General features: G+C 36.1%; 1 protein-coding gene across 2 annotated transcripts in view; it reads left to right on the top strand.

The window, feature by feature from the left end:
- Nucleotides 1–22,026, top strand: part of pde4ba (phosphodiesterase 4B, cAMP-specific a) — a 142,032-nt gene that overhangs the window by 32,888 nt on the left and 87,118 nt on the right. For both annotated transcript variants that reach the window (XM_079376699.1, XM_079376700.1), the window contains exon 3: nucleotides 1,491–1,729. In XM_079376699.1, the coding sequence (XP_079232825.1) occupies nucleotides 1,491–1,729 (239 nt within the window). The remainder of the gene's footprint in view (nucleotides 1–1,490; nucleotides 1,730–22,026) is intronic.

The following is a 22,026-nucleotide window of genomic DNA, read 5'->3' as shown; positions in this document are numbered from 1 at the left end:
TTGTGCAGGGATCATGTTTGTGACCGATCTTATTTGAGACACTCTAACATCTCCGACACCATGCAGAAATGCCATAGCGCCAGAAATCACTACATTAACATATTTGGCAACTGGAAAAATGCAACTATGCAGCAGCGATGATTTGGGTCTGTACCTGACAGCACTTTCAGAACTTATGAATAAGAATTTATTTTCAATATTTTTTAGAGCTTAAAATAACTAGAAACAATTATATGAATTAAAATGATTAGATGAAAAATATTATTTGCTTTTAATATTTGAATGAATTATTATATGCTTTTAATATTTATAAGATACAATAAAGTATCAAATAAAATAGCGTAAATCAAAAATAATCAAAAATTACTTCATACAAAGCTGTCACTGGGGTGGAACCGTAAGGTACAGAAACTAAAAGGTACATATTTTTATCTTATCTAACCCTAAATGATACATATTAGTACCTTAAAGCTACATATTAGTACTTTAAAAGTGCATAATAGTACCTAAAGTATACCTTTTGAAAGGTATCGCTTTATTTTTAAGAGGGTGTTGTATCTTAAAAACTATTCTATTCGCATAACCTCCTAGAAAAACTCATCACACTGATTTAAATTGAACTAGAAGCAGTGCATATGAATAATTTGTTGGTGACTACTGGTTGTGCATATGTTTTTGTGTGCACCTCGTGAGGATGACTAAATTGAAAGAAGTCTTTGCTTGTCATGGTTTTGCAGTACATGCAAATGAACAGCATGTACGCCGGAACACAGCGGTAATGGAAAATGTATTAGAGCGACTACAGCAGATATCAATCAATGCAGTGTTTCTCATATCTCAGTTCTGTGGGGTCTTTCCCTTTCCTTACAAAATGTACAATGGAAGTATCTTGGTAATATTTTGGTTTTTAGGTGGTAGTACTTTGCTAACCAGTACTTATCCAGTAATATTCATCTAAAAATATATATCACATGCAAAAAACACAACGTTTTTTGCATGTGTATATCACGTTTTTTGTGCTTGTTTTAATTTTGTAACACTGAATATATTTGACTGTGAAGATTTGACACGTCTAATCCTAATATTTAAAATATTAATTACAGCTATTTTCTGTTTTGTTTAGACTTTCCCACATCTAGAGCTTTTGTCTGTACAACAGACTTCAGTTAAATCTCATTTTATGTATTTTCAAGAAACATGGAAGTTGATGTTGAGTGAAAGGCTTTGGCGCCCTCTAGTGGTATGAAATACGTTATAATGTCTTAATTTGTCTCGTTCATTCAAATCTTAAGCCCACTGAAAGCAATTTTCCTTTTTGCTCTGTCATTTCTTTCTTTCTTACTTGCTTTTATTTTATTGTATATATACAACTCTTATGTAACTGGCAGAACATGTACAATACAGCTCTTGCCATTAAAATAGCCTCATCTGCTGACATGGCATTACATGTTTTTACTACCTACCTACCTACCTCTCTTTTTTCACTCCAGGACAGTAAAGAGCCTCCGGACTGCAGGCTAAGTGAATCTTTCACATCTTCGGGTTGCACGCTGGGAGTGGACCTGCGGCGGAGGCGGCGCCGTTTCTCTGGTAACCTACAGTTGCCTCCTTTATCATGGCGGCAGATGGAGAGGTCCCGGAGTCCAGATGACGAGATCATGGCAAGACCAACTACACTGCCCTTCATTACACCCCCTCGCATTGACATCACACCTGTGGACTCTGAGTGGTGAGTCCGTGTCAATCAGCTCCTTTCACTGCTCCTCAACATTCATTTCAGAAATCTGATATCTTATAAAAGATGTGTGTAAAATGTTTGACGTTCAGGAACTTTCCATCTCAGTTTAAAATGCATTGACTTTTGTACTTTTTTTGTCTTGAGAAGTGTACCATTTATTTTCATTTATTTGGTTTAGTTTGGTAAATCTGTTTGGAAACACCAATTAATTTAACAAACCTTAAGTGTGTAGATTATATAAATGTAGGCTATATTATACGCTTCATTTCAAAAGTTTGGGGATGGTAAGATTTTATTATATTTTTTTAGTTTTTTAAAGTTTTAGAAGTCTTTTATGCTCATGAAACCAACATTTATTTGTACATTTGAACATAATTGTTTTCTATTTTAATATATTTTTAAATAACAAGTAGGATATTCTTGTGATGGTTGTTCAGAAATCATTCTAATTTGCTGCTGTGGCGCTCAAGAAACATTTATTATTATCAATGTTAAAAATATTTTAATAATGCTTGATATTTTAATGAAACGGTGATCTTTTTTTTCATGGACTCTTTGCTCTTTGAGAAAGAGTCGCTCAAGTCCATGAAGAAAGTTCAAAAGAACGGCATTTATTTTAAATAAAAATCTATTGTAACATTTTAAATCTTAACCCCAAACTGTTGAAAGGCAGTGAGTATTACTTATATTGTATAAGCATTTTGTTTTATTTGGTCATGTCAGGTGCCCCTGAAACAAACAAAAACGTCTTATTTTAGCTGTAAAAGTCAGGTTGTTGTTTCCTTAACTGACAGTCTGCATCGGCCTTATAAAAACACTTATTTTGTTTTGGTTGCTTTGGCAGTGTTACTTAAATTATTTTAAACTCTCTAATATTAATTAAGAGGAATTGTGAATTGTGTGTTTATTTATTTTATCTACATAAGATGTAGATTGTGGCTGTTCTGATTTATGTGATTGCATGTTGCTTTTGTAGAAAGATGTTTCAGGAGTAAAAATTCACCTCTAATTTCTCACTGTTTCTGAAGTTGATTCTCATCACTCATGATTTGCATAATTTGCTTTAGATATGTAGAAGTGTCTGCAAAGCTTGTAAATTAGCACACATATTATACAGTATTAAATTATTTGAAATCTACCTAAAGGTTTGGTTTACCCAAAACTGAAAATTCTGTCATAATTTACTAACCCTCAACCTAATTTTTTTTCTTTAGCTGAGCACAAAAGAAAATATTTTGAAGAATGTAGGTAACCAAACAGTTGACGGTAGCCATTGACTTCCATATTATGGAGACAAAAGAATACTATGGAAGTCAATGGCTACCGTCATCCCTTTGTTACCAATATTCTTCAAAATATCTTCTTTTCTGTTGAACAGAAGAAAGAAACTCATATTTGGAAGGTGAGCAAGTGATGACAGAATTTTCATTTTTGGTTGAACTATTCCTTTAAATGTTTTATTCGGTCTTTCTAATGTACTTGTTTGTCTTAGCATCTGCAATATGCCTTACATATAACATATGTAGATATGGAAATCCTAAATTGCTGCATGATAAGAGATGAAATATATTAGTTTTGCTTCCAGCACTGGTGATTTAAGCTGCAGCTGCTCAGTCTTGTTGCCATGAGGAGAGGGAAATCTGTCTGGCTGTGCTTGGAAACACAGCAACATCTGGTTTGTAATCATCAGTCAATCATTATTCCTTTAATTTGTCTGCTAAAAAGATGTGATTTGACAGAAGAGTTGCAATTAGTGAGTTGCAATGGATGATGGGCTCACAGCAAATGCACCAATAAGTCCAAAATAAATTTGTGATTGGATACTTATTATACTTTATATTATAAGTGTAGCCACAAATTAGATTTTTGTTTTATCTGTCTGAAAATAAACAGGTCTGATTTTCAACATTTCAACTTTAGAGCACACAAGTTTGATGTGTTTGCTAAATGTTTTCCATCAGATTACAGTACATGTATTAAGTTGGTAGTTGTTGTCATTGTTTGCCAGTGGAGGACAGCATTGAGACTAAAATACGTCATGGTTTTTCTTCTCAGGCGTTTCTGTGTGTGACAACTTTGGTTTGGTAAACCTCATGAGCATTCATCAGTCTGCTCCCCAAAAACACTCCAGACCCACATTTGTCATAAAATGTATTAAAGTAGGCCGTTTCATTGCACGCCTCTTTAAAATGGATGACAAATTGAGATAAGATCTGGGTGTTAGTCTCATAATGTTTATTTAAAGGAATAGTTCACCCAGAAACATAATAGATCTAGTTGAATATCATGGCCACTCTTTTACATAAAATGAAAATGTATGAGGACTGTCAAGAACAAAATGATTAAAAAAAGTGAATCATACCACCCTATTACAGGTGTTTTGAGAGAAACAGACCAAGATTATATCAGTTTCCACTGAAAATCTTGACATCTGCCATAACGATCTTTGGTGCATTTATGAGAAAATTATTTCCAATTTGTGAATCTGTCATTTTTTAGGATATTTTCAGTGAATCGGTTGATCGGGGTAACAAAACACCTCACTGGAAAAGGCACATAATCAGTGAAAATTGACTTAAATTTCATAAGCTATGGTTTGACTTCATTCCAGTTAGAATACTGAATATATATATATATGTATATATATATATATATATATATATATATATATATATATATATATGTTACATAAACGAATAAAGACACCCTGGCAAGCATTCATTATTTGCCCTGCTATCTCACACTCTTGCATTTCTGCTCTTGTTAGAGCTGTCTGTTTGATGTGTGTGTCAGGAGAATCAGGAGACAAGGTTTAGGGAAAGTGCTATATTTGGAGCACAATTATTTTCCTGCTGACGTGACTCCGTTGCAGATTGATTTGGGCGCTCCCAGGTGGCTTGTGGGACAGCTTTATGGGCCAGGCATAAGCAATGATGCTGGAGGACAGACACCACAGGGCACTGAGCTGTCTGCCAAGCGAATTCAACAGTGACTTTACCCACTTTCTGGGGGCTGAGCGCTCTATTGTGTGCATGTGATTGTGTGTGTGAGAGAGAGAGAAAGAAACATTTCTGACATCAAGTCATCCAGACAGTGTGAGGCAGATTCATTCAGAAGTGCCATTGCACAAGGCTCCAGGGCAAGAGACCTCCTCACGCTCTTGTGTCCGGGTCAGATCGAGGTCTGTTTAGTTCTAATATGTCACTTCCTGCAGGATGAATGGCTGTATGATGTAAGAACACTTCTGTCTCTTTGACTTTTAGTCATCATCATCTCTTAGAAATATGAATATACTGACCCTAAATTTTCTCAGGAACACAAAAAGAGAAGTTTAACAGAATGTTGTAGTTGCTTTTTTTTTTTCAACGAGGCTTGAATGGACCAGTTAGTGTGTATACACAGTATGTAAAATTTTACATCAATGTGTGAGTTTGTGTAAACACCCTAACAACATTTACATTGGCCAATATGTTGATTTATATGCTTTAATATACATTATCAGTTAAATATTAAATAAATATTTTTTTTTCTGTATCTAAGGATCTCTAAACCTGTTGCTAAATATTTTTCAATGTGCTCCATAGAAGAAGGAAAAAATTATGGATTTCAAATGACCTGATTAATGATGTCCAGTGTTGGGTAAGTTACTAAAAAAAGTAATTGACTACAAATTACTAATTACTTCTTTAAAATTGTAATTTGATTACATTACTGATTACTGCATTTAAAAAGTAATCAGATTATAAATTACTTTACTTTCAAGTTTACTTTACTTTTCAAGTTATCAAACCTAAAAAATACTCTACAGAGTGAAACTCATAGTTCTTTCATTAATTTAATATTGACTGGAAATTTACATTAGTTAAACAGCAACTTGAATGATCACTTGCATTTTTTCCTGATAGCAGCGAAAAGAACTGTTTCGTAATTTTTGATCATACAGATAATAGTGATACATCATTTGAAACTGTAAAGGGTCTTTTATTTGTATGCACTTGCAGTACTAACAAAATATTGTGCTTTTGTAAAATAAAGAAAACAAATAGCTTTCTGCAGTCTCAGTCTCTGCAAATATCTTCCTAAAATGCATCACTAAAATGAACGAAAACACACAGACATGGGAAATATATCTAAAGAAAGCTGGAAGTGTAATTTTAGTAAGACATAAGTCAGCCATGTCAAAAACAAAAATTCTCTGATAAAGAAATTAGTTTGAAACCGGTTGATGTACAGTCTTTCCCATCTGAGTTCATTATCTGTATTGTGGTCACACCCAGGCGCATCGTGCGCTATATGATAATCATCCACATGAAACCAGGCTTGAGACGTGCCAACATGCAAATGCCCACATCACCCAGTAGCCCCTCACTGCAGAACAAAGATCCAGGGGGCGGGGCTGGATCCACACCTAGGGGATGGATATTGGTAGGTTTAGGGGTGGAGATGGGTGGGTTTAGGGAACAGGGGGTGGAGACGGGTAGGTATATGTAATGTGGGAGGAGTTGGATCTGGATCCAACCTCGCCCCCTGGATCTTGTGTTCTGCAGTGAGGACCATCTCACATCACCTCTGTAAACTAAGCATTAAGATTCATCAGGTTCATCTAGGCTACTTTTAGTTTTTGGAATAACAAGCTGGACACGCTGTGAGGAATAAGCCTTGAATTTACCTCAGAAGAAGATTGCAGTGTGACGCGTGGCTTAATTCAGCGGAGGATCTCATTCTGATGAGTCATTTATTTTACATAAACTTGTACACATGTACTAGTCGAACTTTTCCCAAGCTATAATGCCAGACTAAAATATGTGAAATCGAGTGAAACATTTTGAAATATGTTAGAAAACCTTTCATTGCATCTAAATTTTGTAGGACTCGTCTGCATTTTATCTCGCATTCTCCGGTGATTTATTAAAGGGCATACTGACGAGCAAAACATTATTTTTTGATTTTTTATATATTTTTTAACATTGCATTAGTAACTTAAGTAATGTAATTTAATTGACAATTAATTTGAGGAACTGTAATCAAATTACAGTACATAAATTTAAAGTGTAACACATTACATTTCTGCGTTATCAGGAAAAGTAATTAGAAGAATACATAATACATTACCCAACTCTGATGTATCAGAAATTGTATTTATTTATTTTTTCAACAAACTATCACTAATAATAACATTACTAATGTAGAAACTATCCCCCGGTTTCATAGACAAGGTTTAAGCCTAGTCCCAGACTAAAATGCATGTCTGGGCTATTTCAATTGAAAGAAACTTGCACTGAGTGATCTTAAAATATGTTAGATTCATTGTTTTTCAAGATGCACACTAATAATGTTTTTATCTAAGGCATATTTATAAAAGCTACTTAAATGTCTTAATTGAACTATGGCCAGATTCTGGCTTAACCTAAGCCCTGTCTGTGAAACCGGGCCTATATTATATTATATTATATTATATTATATTATATTATATTATATTATATTATATTATATTATATTATATTATATTATATTATATTATATTATATTATATTATATTATATTATATTATATTATAATATATATGTGTTTGTGTGCCATATTTTGGGGTCAGATTTGTACTCAGAAGCGAGCCACTTTACTCAGTAAATCTGATAAATACTCCTTTAAGGGGCATCCTCATTTGTTAAAATGATACAAAATACATTTTCTTTTCTTTTTTGGAAAAATGAAGAAGGGTAAAGTTATAGTATTGATAACTAGCTGTAAATAAAAACAATAGAAGTCTATGGAATGTTTCCATTTATACTGCTAAGTTAAATCACTGTCTGTGTGTTTGTGTATGTTCTTTCCCAGTCTGTGTTATTTTCTCATTACGCTTGGCCTTTCTTGAGGAAGATTAGAATTGTCTTTCTCAAAGGCTTTTGATTTTGTCAATTGATGGTGTCCTTCAAAGCTCTTAGTGGAGGATTTTAAGACATCTCTTTTCATATGACCCTTCACCTGAAAATGCCAGAGGAGCCATCAGACAAGGGTGAAGATGAAGGATGACTGTGTCACACACACACACACACACACAAACACACCGACTGTACCATTAGAACGTGTTCACACTGTGGTCACAGTCAGACATTGTATGTGCGCAAACAATTTTGTTGGATTAGAGGCATGAAGCTTTTTAGTTTCCAGGCTTGATTTGTGCTTAGAGACCAAGTAATGGAGGCTGGCTGCGGCCTGCAGTAATCAACTATCCTCCAAATCACACTGACCTGCATTTCCCACATTGTCAGCTACAGTGTCTCCTGCTGTGGAGTGGAGTGCTAATTCTAATCATTTGATGCAATTTACTAACAGCTCAAAGAGTCTGTCCCACATATCCATAAACTATAAGAACTGAATTTCAGTGCAACTCCAGGAGTAGTACCGGCTGTAGCACAGTAACAACAGCAATAATTAAACTAGATTTGCATTTCATTTTTTTTGCTTTGCTTCTGTGTAAATTACATACAGCATCACAGCTGCTTTGCCATTGTTAGGTAAATTAGCATGACTTGTTAATTCATAGCACAACTTCTGTGTTGCCTTTGCTGTAAAAAAGTAGCAATACAGTATATGGTTACATATATAACAAATAAAATAATAGAAATTGGTTAAACATAAAAAAAAAAATCACTTGCGGACGAGGGCAAGAATAAAAGCCCAATTGCAGTTCACTTGTAATATTGCAATGGCACCATCAAGGTAATTAGATTATAGTAAACATCTCAACACTGCAAAACAACTGGAGATTTTCAAACTTTAATCTTCAATCTTTAATCTTCTAAAGTTCTTAACAGGGTATTAGTTTACAAAAACTAGAAAGTGATGCGACTGTATGTTAAATATTTTGGGCTGAATTAATGACTTCCTTTGTGTTTCTATATCTACAGTAGCTTTCTAAAAGAGGGATTTTTGCTGGCTGTAAAAATAGATAAATTGAATCTCCTTGTAGCTTGATATGTTATTTAATATTATAGGCAGAAACCACAACTGATACATTCAATGTTTAGTGTAGAGGGAATCTTCTTGGTCTTACAGGCTCACAAAATACTTAAAGGTGCCATAGAATGAAAAACTGTCTTTACCCTGGCATATTTAAATAATAACAGTTCTGTACATGGAAATGACATACAGTGAGCCTCAAACACCATAGTTTTCTCCTTCATATGTAAATCTCGTGATTAAAAAAGACCACTGAAAAACAGGCGAATCAGAACATAACACCGACTGTGACGCAACAGTCAGGATCACTACGCCCCCAACATTTGCATAAACCCGTCCTTGTTCTAAGCCGGCCGAACCATCAGAAGCTCTGCAGGTATTGTAAATAAACAAGTGCGGACAACAGCGAAAATAACACAATAAATGTTATGTTCCAGGCCGTGCAGGGGGTGGGAAGTGCAGGGATGGGTTGGTGTCTGTATTCAGAAAGGCACAGAAAGCAAATAACGCGAGCCACTAAAGGGACATGGTTAGCTCCTTGCTAGCGGTAGCCTGTTACAGTACATAAGATTTCACTCTCAGTAAGGAGAGATGAGGATGATGGCGAATGACTTACAGATCCTGAGCACCACTGACAAGCATCTGATCTTGTGAAATGTGTGGTAAGTACTGTTGCTCCATAATGTAAACATAGTTTGTGTGATCGCGTCTCTTGAAAGTGAACTATAATGCGATCGATGGATCGTTCAAAAGCAGTTTCAATGCCTCGCATATTAATAACGGCTCCCCGATGCCCGCGTTTTATATACAGTATAATTACCCGACGATATAACTGCGAGAGAAAGTATTTAAATATATATTTTCCTCCCTGTGCTTCCTCCTTGCTGATGATCCGTACTGTGAAACAGCCAATCAGAGCAGAGCTCATTATTATTCATTACCCTGCCAAATAAGCCAATAACAGACCGTTTCATTCTAGGCAGAAATCCTAGGGTTGTAAATGGACATGTAAAATCGTTTCTGGAGATTTTTTGCCCTTACCTAAGCCACATACCTTCTGTGTAGATATCAGAGAACAATTTAAAATACTGTATCAAATGCATTCTATGGCACCTTTAATACCCAGCACTGTGCAAGGTGAGAAATGTAGTTGGGAGATCTTGGTAAGCATTTACAAGACAGCTTATAACAAATTCTAATCCTGTGAAATGATTTTAAATTTCACTCTGCAGGGGTTGTTTACACCCTCATTCTCATTCCTCTCATCTTAGCTTTCTATTTTTCCTCATAATGTCCGTGTTGGTGCCCAGCATCTCTCATCCTTTTTACTATATGAGCTAGCATTGGGAGCCATATGACTTCCCTCATCGCAGCAGTCAACAGTATGGAAATATCTTTATGTAAGACCTTCAGTTATGTAAGACCTCTCCACTAAGACTCCATCAGTGAATAGGCTCCCAACTCAGAAAGGTCAGTCAGAGTGATTTGATCACATTCCTCGTCATTGAACTCGGTGCTAGCCTCACATTACTACACAAGGCTTGGATTTCACAATAATGCAAACCCCTACTAAGGATAGTAGTAGTAGTAGTAGATTAGTAGTTACTGTGGGATGGTAGCTCAAAGGTTATAGGTTCAAGTCCTAGCAGCAGTGACTCATGAACTGTTGCATTTAATAAGCCACTTTACTGAAGGTTGATCCCAGAGGACTGTCTGTTGGTTAAGGAAGTGTCTGCTAAATGGAAGTCATATCACCTGCAGGGTCCTCAAAATTGTGTTTACAGATTTGCACTGTAGTTTTCCACTATGGCTTTATCTCCCTAGGGTAGTTGATATGTCAGTAAATAGAATAATTGCCCCAGTTTCCCCTCTGTTGGAGCCAGTTTACCACAATGGGGCAAGATCTTTAGGGGAATACAGAGCAGATTATACATCGACAGTTGTCTTTACACTGCAAAAACTGCACTGAAGCCATGTTATTGCCGTGTTTACAGAATCAAACATATCCTGCTAAAAGCATGCTTCCTTTGTTCATGTTACGTTCGTATAACAATTTTCGTTACAGTGCATTGATGTCTGCACACACTTTGCACGGACTTGTGCACATACAGCTAATGTGTGAGTGATTTGAGCGCTCCAAAAAACAAAAGTTCACTGGGTAGTGCATGAGTGCCGAACATGTCCATCAGCACTATTGGTCCATATAGTATATGGCTTGAATGCTGAACTGTGCACTAGATGGAGTAGAACACAGAAAATGAAGTGTACCCGGGCCTTAAGGTTTCCTGGAGAGGAGGATGTTTGAGACTCATCAGCTAGTCACTGAGGTGCCTCAAGGTTCAGTTCTTGGTCCCTTTACACTTTTCAATATACACAACCTCATTAGATATACAAAACTTCAAGGTTCAGTAACCCTTAAACAACTTGATACTCATTCCATCCATACTGATACTTATAGTCAAACTGATCTCAGTGGCTTTCTAGTATCTGTCTCTCTCCTCTTTCATAGCAATCTCAGAATCTCAACCCAGTTTAAACAAGTTAAATCTTTGCTTGCTAAAATAAGGGAATTTAAGTTATATATCATAGGTCTCCTGTGTTGAAAGATCTGTCAAAACATCTCATAAAATATAAGATTTTACCATCTGTTCCAACTTTTTTGTTTATCCTCTCATTCATAATTTTTTCCTGTTCTCATTACTTCCTCCTCTTCTTCGTCTCCATGGTGAAGTCTTGGCTGCCGGCGGGTGTTGACTGGCAGGTTGATAGCTGGCTAGCGTACTTCCATTCTTCAGCATGTCTCTATGAGAGCCGGAGATAATCCTGCTGTGTTGCTGTCACACAGGGCGAGCGGTATGCTGTTTCACGTTCAAACGTGCTTTGAAGGGCATTCAACAATGCACCTCCAGAAATCACATCACGGTTTTGCGATTTGTTTCATTAGGTATTTATTGGTGTATAGGTGTCTAGGTGCTTTCTGACTGAACATCTGAACACATATAAAATGAAATGTTTGTGTATTGGAGCTTGTGTATTGATTTTCCTGGGTGGTTGATAAAGTTAAGCATGTTCGGTTAAATATATATTGAAGGAATTCACACATCATGTCTTTTTCTCTTTGTTTTAAATTGCTTTTGTTTTCTGTCCATCTGTATGTTCCATTTAAATAATTTTCTCTTTCCAATTCACTCCCATTATTTTCTCTTCAAACCAGCCACTTTAGTATCTAAACCTTCATTTACCTCATACCAATATTTATTTCCCCAGACACTGCTAATCCTGAGCTTAAATTGCTTTTTGGATTTTTTCTTTTATCAGTGTCTTGAACACCACTGAGCTGTGAAAGGGCAGAAGCCCACATCAGAATTCAGCCAGAGACATCCATAACTAACCACAGCTCAGCCAATCAGTCGCAGGGAGGGGCGGAGCTTTTACCGTCACTATGCACATTTTCTCATGGCTTTTTTTAAATCCAAGGATCTCAAAGCCATTCCATTTATTTACAAAGCAGACAGCACCTGTGGTAGCAGAATTAGGTGCGCTCAGTCGATTCCTTCCTCTGGGTTTTCTCCCTGCATCACGAGAAGCTCTACCTGGTAGTTCCTAAAGAGAGGAGTCGCTGATTGGAGAGAAGACCTGCTCTTGCCCACTGTTGAATAATTTAAGATGGAGTTTCCTGGAGCTGAGTGAAGTAAGTGCGAGTCTGAGGAGCTGCGAGAACAGAGCAGGAGGACTGAGTGGGAGACAGACATCTAAATAAAAGAAAGAACACTGGACATCCAAGATCCTATGAAATCAGTTATGTCTGTGTAGGAGAGACAGACAGTCTTTCTTCTCTCATTTTGCCTAAATAGAGAAAGATAGAGAGAGTTGTGGTTGTAGATAAAGAGAGAGAGTGTGTTTTTTCTTTTTTTCTTGTTCTCACAGGAAGGAGGTGTGACTGCACTGACGGGGACTGCTCTCAGTGTGTCAGTGGAACTGAACGAGAGAGGATTATTCTACTGCATTGCCGAAAGCCTAAGCTGACAGAGGAAGCGAGAGAATAGAGCAGCTCAAGCGCACACATTTATTCCTGTCTGACACACAAAACATCAGCCTGCATGGCATAACCTCTAGTTGACTGAGAGAAACGGAGGGAATAACTGGTAGTGTGACTCAGAAAGGACGAAATAGGGCTGTTTCAACCTGCAGCATCACCATGTCATCCAATGAGCTGAGTGCTCCGGACTTGGACCCCTGCATTCGTACCTTTAAGGAGCACATGCATTTGGAGCTGGAGCCTCCAAGACTGGGTGCCGGCAACAAGCGCATCACCTCCCCCAAAATATCTCCCCGCAGCTCCCCGCGCCTCTTCCGCAAGCTCATGGTTAACAAGGGCAGCCGCCACAGGCGCCGATTCACCGTCGCACACACCTGGTAAGCCTGTCTGGGGTATGAAGGGTAAAGAGTGGAGGATCGCAAGAGGAAGTGTAAATTGGGAGGGTTTCAGTTTTTTATGAATGACACTGAATTAGTTTGGGCAAATGTTATTATGGGTCAGTAAGGTGTGCTGTCACTGCAGGTGTGATTACCGTAGTGCTATGACCAACATTAGATCTAGTGAAGAAACTAGTGAATAATGTGTGATGTGTTGACTGCCAGACAAGCTGAAACAACAGGGTAATTCTGTCAATGTGACATGACATATTGCGATGCTCTCTTTGCTCTCCCTAAGTGGAACCATCTCAATCTCCTTTCAGGAACAAGTAAAGACTGTTAACCCTTTCTCTGCAAACTGCTATATATATTTTAGAGGAATTTTATGCTAAAATGGTAGACATGAATTTTGGCAATGTCAATAGCCAAAACAAACATAGTCTAGTCAAACCCAAAGTATATATAAAAAAAGTGTATATACATAATATTTCTTATATATTTTAAATAAGGTTGCATTGATTTCTTAATCACAATAACTTAATCTTAATCTACATAAACGTAAATACATATAATGTGTATATATTAAATGTGTAATGTAATTTTTTTGTGATTATGCGAAACTACGTTTCAAAATGGATATATGTGTATATGCATCTATATTTGTATATCTATATCTTAACATCTAGTTCAAAGCAAAATATGTTATAATTTCATAATTGTAATGTATTTTGGCATTGATTTGCAGTGGATGTTAGGCAGTTGATGTTGATGCCAAATAAACTCTCCTCCATATTTTTTATTTTAAACATTAATTTAGAAAATGAGTTGCTATTCTTGTAATTTCTCGTAAAAGTGTGATGCTCAAAGCGTCAGCTTTAAAAGAAGGTTTTGCGTTACTCAAAATAATAACGTAGCAAGAGTCATATCCACTCTTATCGCTTACTGTAACAAAATTAAAGCTTTGTGCCGTCAGATGCTTCCTGTCTATTGAAGAGATTGGATCAGTGCTAGGAGGATGTGGGCAGGATATGGTGTGACACGGAAGGTTTTTATCCTTTAGTAAATAGAACATTTGTCATCCTGTCTAGACTCTTGCTACGGTTATGTTTTTATAACAATGGAACACTGAGCCGCTTTTTATGAGAGATCCTATTGGATCCACTGAAAAATAGTGACTGTGTGCAAGAATATTTGAGATTTATCTTCTAGAATGCAAGGTTTTGTTTGCAAGTCATGATGTATGTGAACTGGACCAGGCTTTGTGCTTGTTTTAGCACCTGGAATTTAAACCAGTAAGATGTGTTACTCTTGGAATTGAGCCTTGGATGTTCCTCACACAAGTACCTCTATGGGAGGACTGTTTCAAATCCATTCTGTGTGTAAAATGTGTCCTTTCATCTGCTTAGTTAGCTAGGCAGAGTGTGTTTAAGGTTTAATGTGTCAGGTACAATACACACTGTGACTGGATTACACCATGAAACATACACAGCCACCAGCACCTATGCATTACTCATCCAGACAACCATTAGACACAGACAGAAGAGCATTTAATAGAGGGAGTTTAATGGTGCAGACTGCAATAACTGCAGTGATTTGTATGATTATAGTGGCTGAGAATTTTAGCACCAATCTGCTGCGCACAATGTCAATGGAAACGCACACTTTCAGTCTCAACCATTCATAAATTGAACCACAAATGGAATCAGAGTGATTTGAAATGTCATAGCAGGTCTCTAAAGGAACACTATAGCCTTGAGTTATGGATGTCATCTTTTCGACCTGTCTTAATCTGACAGATTCAAACCTGTGTATAGAGAAGTGGTTTTCTTGACCTAGATGCTACGTCTAAATGCAGCCTGAATGTCCTTAGATGATTGAATGGAACTTTTGCAACTCATCGAACATCTTATCCCAGATGTGCATTGTGTAACCGGTGGTTTCACATCTTGTGCAACAGAGCATCTGAATTATTGTGAGCGGAGGCTTGTGTCATAGTTCTGTTCATGGTTTGGTCCTTGCTGTGTTAGGTAACACACACGGGAATGGAAGGAGGGGGCAGGGTTGTCTTGAGGGAGTGAGGTGGTGCATGAACATGGAGGTGGAGAAAAGACAAGTGCAGTGGTGTAGAAAATCGCTGAAGAGAGTCTCATCCCTTTGTAAATGACGAAAATGGAAGGACAATTTCTGATTAACCCTAAGTGTGGGTTTAAATGTGTTTTTATTCATATTAAATATATTAAGATATATTTGAGAGCGGCAGGAAATTTTGGGGGTTGAGACATGTTGCAGGTCAGACTCAAACCTGCAGTTTCCACATGAGCATCAGTGGGCAATGTGCAATAATTGCTGTGCCATGTCTCTGACACATTTCTCTTATGGTTTTTTTAAATGTTAAAATTGTATTTTTTTAAATTAATTATTATTTATTCATTTATTTTGGTTGTTACAAGTAATTATAATACCATATCCTAATTAGGCAATGAACACAAGCTTCTTAACCTGAATATCTGTCCTAATAAGCTGACAAATGACATTACTTTTTTTTTTTTTTCATTTTTATTCTTGATCTGCTAAATGACTTTAAATTTAAAAGAAATAAAATAAAATAAAGTTTAAAAAGTCTGAAATTTACAGGTGTTATAGACAGAAGGTTTTGATGAACATTTAAATTCCCAGAATGCCTTGAAAAGTAATTTCTTCAAAATGCAGTTCATTGCAAATTCCACTTTCTGTCCTTTTAATTCCAATTCCAATTCAATGTCTCATGGCACATGGCCAATTTCATTAAAATTCCAACTCATGAATTTAAAGGGAGCCGATTCTTTCTTTCATTCAGCTCTGCTGGTTGTATCACTTGATTCACACTATCAGTGTGAACAGACAAATTACTTGTTGCTTGGTCATGACGCAGTGAAAAACATTTTGAATTTAGAGATTTAGAATTTAGAATTTTCTTCAGGTGTTGAATTTAAATCTGAAAGTTATCAAATGCATATTTCAAAAGGGAGGACCATGCAAGGCAGATGTTGCTAAATATATAACGCTAACATTCCCTCAGCTGTAAACTAGAAGAGCTCTAAAACTAGAAAAATCAACATTCTCCCCTTTTTCATACTAATCTGCTTTCTTCTTCATCTAATGAGATATTGTTTCATTCTGCCTCCCCAGGGCCTAATATTTGGATCTGTTCCCTCTCTCTGTGGGAGACATTATACTGCATTAGCATACATAAACATCCGAAGCATCCTAAAAAAAGTTTGGTACGCTCTGTTAAAAGTTAAGCAAACAACTCCTTTCCGTTACTCAGCTCCGTTACTGTGGCTTTGGTGCAAAACCGTGTATGAAAGGGTTTTATTCACATGGCATATTTGGCAAATGCAAATGTCTCTGCATCACTTTAAACTTGGCTCAGTATTTTCTTGAGGAAATCTGATTTTAAACCTAGCTTTATGCTTATAAGATACTTTATTTGGACACATCAGTGACTTGTATTTTAAATGGGCCAGTTGTGCTAATTATGTTGGCGTGTTTTGTATTTTGTGTTGTAAACTAGCCTTCCTGTCCCTTAGTCTGTCTGAAAGTGCTTGTTTACTCTGTGTTGTGCAGCGTGTCAGTGTTTATGCTCCTTTGCCTCCTGGATTCATAAGGCCACTGGACTGGAATGGTTGATATTCAAAACAGTGGGAGAAGAAGAAAGATTTGTGCAAACGTGCACGCACACACACACACACACACACACACACACACACATACGTTGGTTTTGCTATACTTGAGAGGACTCTCATAGGCGTAATGGTTTTTATACTGAACAAACTGTATATGCTATTGCCCTACACCTACCCTACACCTAAACTTAGCCCTCACAGGAGACTTTTTGCATTTTTACATTTTAAGATAAACTTCATTTAGTATTTTTAATAATTTATTTCCCTTGTGAGGACCGGCCAAATGTCCTCACAAAGTCAAAAATCTCAGGCTTTACTATCCTTGTGGGGACATCTGGTTCTCACAAGTATAGCTAAACCCGTACACATACACACACACACACACACACACACACTTGTGTGGAGTCTCATACATATTTGCTTTCTTTAATATGACAGGCCTGAATCAAATTCCGGGTCACATCTCAGCTCTTGGCACATATCAAGAATTTGAGCCTTTTAGTGTGAAATTATATTTTGTGTTAATCCAAGCACAATGTGGGCAATATTCAGATTTTATCTCTTTTTAGTTGGGCATGTACACTTTATCATTTTGTATTATATTGGTGTTAATGTTGCTATGCAGTTCCACTTGAATTTCGTAACTTGCACAAAATTAATGTGCTTGTGTTGTACTTGGATGTTTATATCCAAGCACATTTAGATGTTTATATAACTTTATATTTTAGAGTGAGAAGAACCAACTATACCACACAACATCATGTAACTTAAGTTCAATGAATTCCTCACTAATACTAAAAGTTCTTATCCTGTGACACTTCCTGGAAGAGATGTCATTAAAGGACAGGTATTTTTTTAGTGGTATTTAGGGAATATTACAAATGTCTAACTAGATTGCATGCAAGCCACATTTAGCATATATTTATTACTTGTCATTCATGATTTATTAGTTATTAAAAAAATCAAGTCTGTAACACCATATCCTGTATTCCATATCGTAGTGTTTTTAAAGAAGTGCATATTGCACCTGACATGGTGAAAAGGGCAAAACTGGTGAAATTATTTTAAAATTTACCCATATTGTGATATTCTGATTCAGAAATACTATCTAATATGATTCCATCTTTAAAAAATTGTGAGTTTAATACTTTATACAACATATAATGTGGACATGAACATGTAGAGAAACAACAATTAGGAAAGCAGCATGGTCGATAGGCATATTGATGACTTGCTTTAGCACTAAAGGGAGGAGGGTGGTGTGGTCTTTAAACAAAGTGCTGAGTAACAGGATAAACAGAACTAACACAGCAACACTCCCATTAGACGCATACAAGGTGCAATGCTAACTGCTTTTTGAATCAAAGCGAGGTGAAGTACGATTAAGAGCACAAGTAATATGGTTTCAGCATCTCTTCCTCTCATTCAGTTGACGTTGCAAATTTTGGGTTAAGAGATAAAAAGATTGTTTGTGATAAACAAGTTTACCAACAGCTTTATCACAGAGCAGCTGCAGTGTTGCCTGCACTTTAGATTGAACTAGTGATTTCTGTCCTCACATTCAATAATGAGTGTCAATAACCCTGATGCAAACACGCATTCACAGTTCCTTTGTTAGGCTGTCAGTACATTTAATTAAAGATGTGAAAAAAGTGTGTGTGTGTGTGTGTGTTATACTTTATGTTTGCTGTGTTCACTTCAGCATCATGACTCATAGTAACAAGATAAAGATAAAGTTTACAAATTTTCTCATGCATTGACAGAGCTATAACAACCAATAGAGCCATTTTATATAAATGGGGTTCAAAATTTTGATACCACTAATGAAAATGGTTCTATTTTGCATTATCTTTCATTACAAATATCCTTGTATCAATATAATAATTAGTTTTAGATCATTTTTACCATATAATTACGACTTTTGAACCCAACTGTAGAGAAGAAAATGTTGTGCCAACATTGTAAGAATAGCTAGTTGACCTTTTCATATGCCTGTTGTTGTTAATGCACCTCATTCTCTGGCTCTCAGACATTTTCAGGCTGGTAGACTCACTTTTTGCCAGCGAGTTAATCAGTCTCCAGGGCTGAAGTATCTGGAACACAGTGGGTCTCCTGGAAGCAGACTCTCTCAGCTGGATTTATTGCTGCAGTCTCATTTACTCCATAATTATTACGCTATCTTTTTACAAGACCGCCGGTCAAGGCCCACATACTTAAAAAAACAAACACACAAGGGACTACAGTAGTAGTATAGGGTTTGAGAAGCTAAGATTCACAATTGGTGTTACCAAATAGGCCACATCTATAAAAGAAAATGTGAATTGACCTGCAAAAAAAATACTTGCTTGCGTCTTTATGAAGTATCAGTACACTGTAGTAGACACAGTTGGTTCTGTTTTTTAAAAGATATTTTTTAATAAATGTGTAACTGAAAAAGATGCCATTGTTACTGTTCCCAATGCATACAGGCTTTAAAACTGCATTAAAAATTCATGATTATAAGACTGTTCGAATTATCTGCTCAAATGATCTCCTCAAATGAGTGATTACTGTTTACTGACACCCTTTGCCAGCCTCCATCCCTCCACCCATTTATTGTGCTGTCTGCTAGATCTTTAATCAATCAATGTGTCTCAGACAGAAAGTAAACACTTGTGACATTCGTTTTTTGTCCCAAAGCCGTGATTAGGATATCAAAGTGGGCTCAGCGAGCTGGAGAAGATGAGGCAGTGAAATATAGAACTGCACAGGAAGAGCTAATTTAAACGCTGACGTTAATGATGCTGATGTCATGCATGCCCTGGAAAGATAATCTTTCAATGTCCACATGGATTTTGTGAGATTAGAGCATATTTGAGTTTATATGATGTCCATTCTGTTGCAAACATATATTATATATTTATAACACAGTCCGATTCTTGCTATTAACAAACCATTAACTATGACTTTTGCCTCAATAAATAGTTAGTAAAGTAATTGTTGAATTTAGGTATTTTGTAGGATCAGGGATGTAGAACATGGTCATGCAGAATATGTGATTTATAAGTACTAATAAACCACCAATACATTATTAATAGGCATGCTAATAAGCAACTAGTTAATAGTGAGAATGGGTCCCTAGCGTTTACTGTATTTGTTGTATTTTTAGTTGATTAATAATTTTGTTGCTAAACGTGGTAAGCATACACAAGAAAGACTGAACTCAAGACTAGTCTGTGGTCTGAATGTAGCTGTGTTACTGATTCACCTGACTTCTTTTGCCATGACAGCAACCCTGTTGAGAGATGCCCTCGCACTGTATTGTGGGACCATTGCAGCGTCTGCCATTGCAGTGGTTTTGTCATGAATAAACCAAAAGCCAAATGCACTCTGTGCTCTTAGTGTTCCCCGTTTGTTTGAGAGTGATTTCAGTTGAAAAGCTATAATGGATATGTGTGTTTGTGTACCAGCAGGACACATTAACTAATGGTCTGCTCTAATTTAAAGCATACTTGAGACATCACGGCGCTGTTTACTCTTTCTATTTTAAAGTTGAAGCAAACACTTTTCTGTTTCTCTGTCAAGATCTCCCAAGCTAGCCAGTATTGTGGGACATTTATTGATATTGCACAATTTTACACACTTGTATTTTTATCATCTTTATGTGCAGAAAAAAAATCATCCATGAATAGGAATGCCTAGCTTTCCTAGCTTTCTTCAGGTACACTACTGTTAAAATATTTAGGATCAGTAGAACAGTAGAATTATATATATACATACATATATATATATATATATATAATATGTATATGTGTATAGATATATATATATATATATATATATATAATATTTATTTATTTATATAGAGAGAGAGAATTATATATATATATATATATATATATATATATATATATATATATATATATATACACACAGTTTACATTGTCACAAAAAAAAAAAAACAGTTTCAAATATATAGTGTTTTTGAACTTTCTAAAAAATTTCTAATAATTTTTTAACATTTAATTATATGAAGTGTTAAGCATATTACATTATTTCTGAGTAATCATGTAACACCAAGGACTGGAGTAATGGCTACTGAAAATTCAGCTTTGCCATCACAAGAATAAATTATATTTTAAAATATGTTCAAATAGAAAACAGTTATTTTAAATTGTAATCATATTTCACAATATTCCTGTATTTTTTATTCAATGAATACAGCCTTGGTGAGCATATAATTCTTTAAAAACAAAACATCTTAGATTAACTTTTAAACAGTAGTTTGTCATACACCTACTTGGTTTTCTAATCAAAATAGGATTTATAAAGAGACTGTATGTTGCATTTGATGTGTCCTTCCATTTCCAGAATGGCATGTGCACTTTGAGTCATTGGATGTCAGCTGTAACGCCAGATCAGTTTGTCATCCTCTCCAGATTGCCAATGTGAATGCCAAGAGATTTATTAGGGGCTTTTTCTGGTCTTTGATTCAAAAGCTGTCTCAAAATATGAGCATGTATCCTTTTATTGAATATACGTTCTCTTTTAATCACTACATACTGATGGTACACGGTCCGGTGCAGTTTTCCAGTGCCTCATTAGTGCCTGCAAGATCCAATTTAGCTTCTTAAGAAAGTCCACCCACTCTCTCAAAAAAACTCTTAGTTCTCATTAACAGCCTATTCATTATGGAGTACCTACTGAACATATACGCACACCACAGGTGACCACTCTCCTACACACTGTACTCCTAAATCACAACTATAATTAGAGCAGGGAGTTGAATTTGGTTTTGTTTTTTAACTTGCTTTCATTCCCTGTACCCACCACAGCATAGACACTGAGCTGTCTGTGACACTCTCGTGGGAATGTGTTTCTGCGTTTGTGAAACCGAAAGTCTAGATTTGTACAATAAACCAAATCAGATACTTGTTTAGAGAAAAGCGAACACTGGAAGAGTGTCACTGTAGTCATTTCATAAATGTGCACAAAACAAAAAGAATAGTACTTTTGAAAAATATGATTTAAATGATGTACAATCACATAAGTTGAACAGCCCAGTCATATCTATGGCCTAGAAAAGTTGTTTGGTTCTACACTTCAAAGGTTTGGGGTCGTTGAGTCTTCTATGTTCACCATGGCTGCATTTAATTGATCAAAAGTATGGTAATACAGTATTATTACAATTTAAAATGACTATTTGAATATATTTAAAAAATATAATTTACTCCAGTCTTAAGTGTACATGATCCTTCAGAAATCGTG

The sequence above is a fragment of the Barbus barbus genome (assembly GCF_936440315.1).
Source record: "Barbus barbus genome assembly, chromosome: 25".
In the NCBI taxonomy this organism is placed as follows: domain Eukaryota; kingdom Metazoa; phylum Chordata; class Actinopteri; order Cypriniformes; family Cyprinidae; genus Barbus; species Barbus barbus.
The sequence above is the reverse complement of the archived record's forward strand: the minus strand, read 5'-3'. Positions and strand labels throughout refer to the sequence as shown.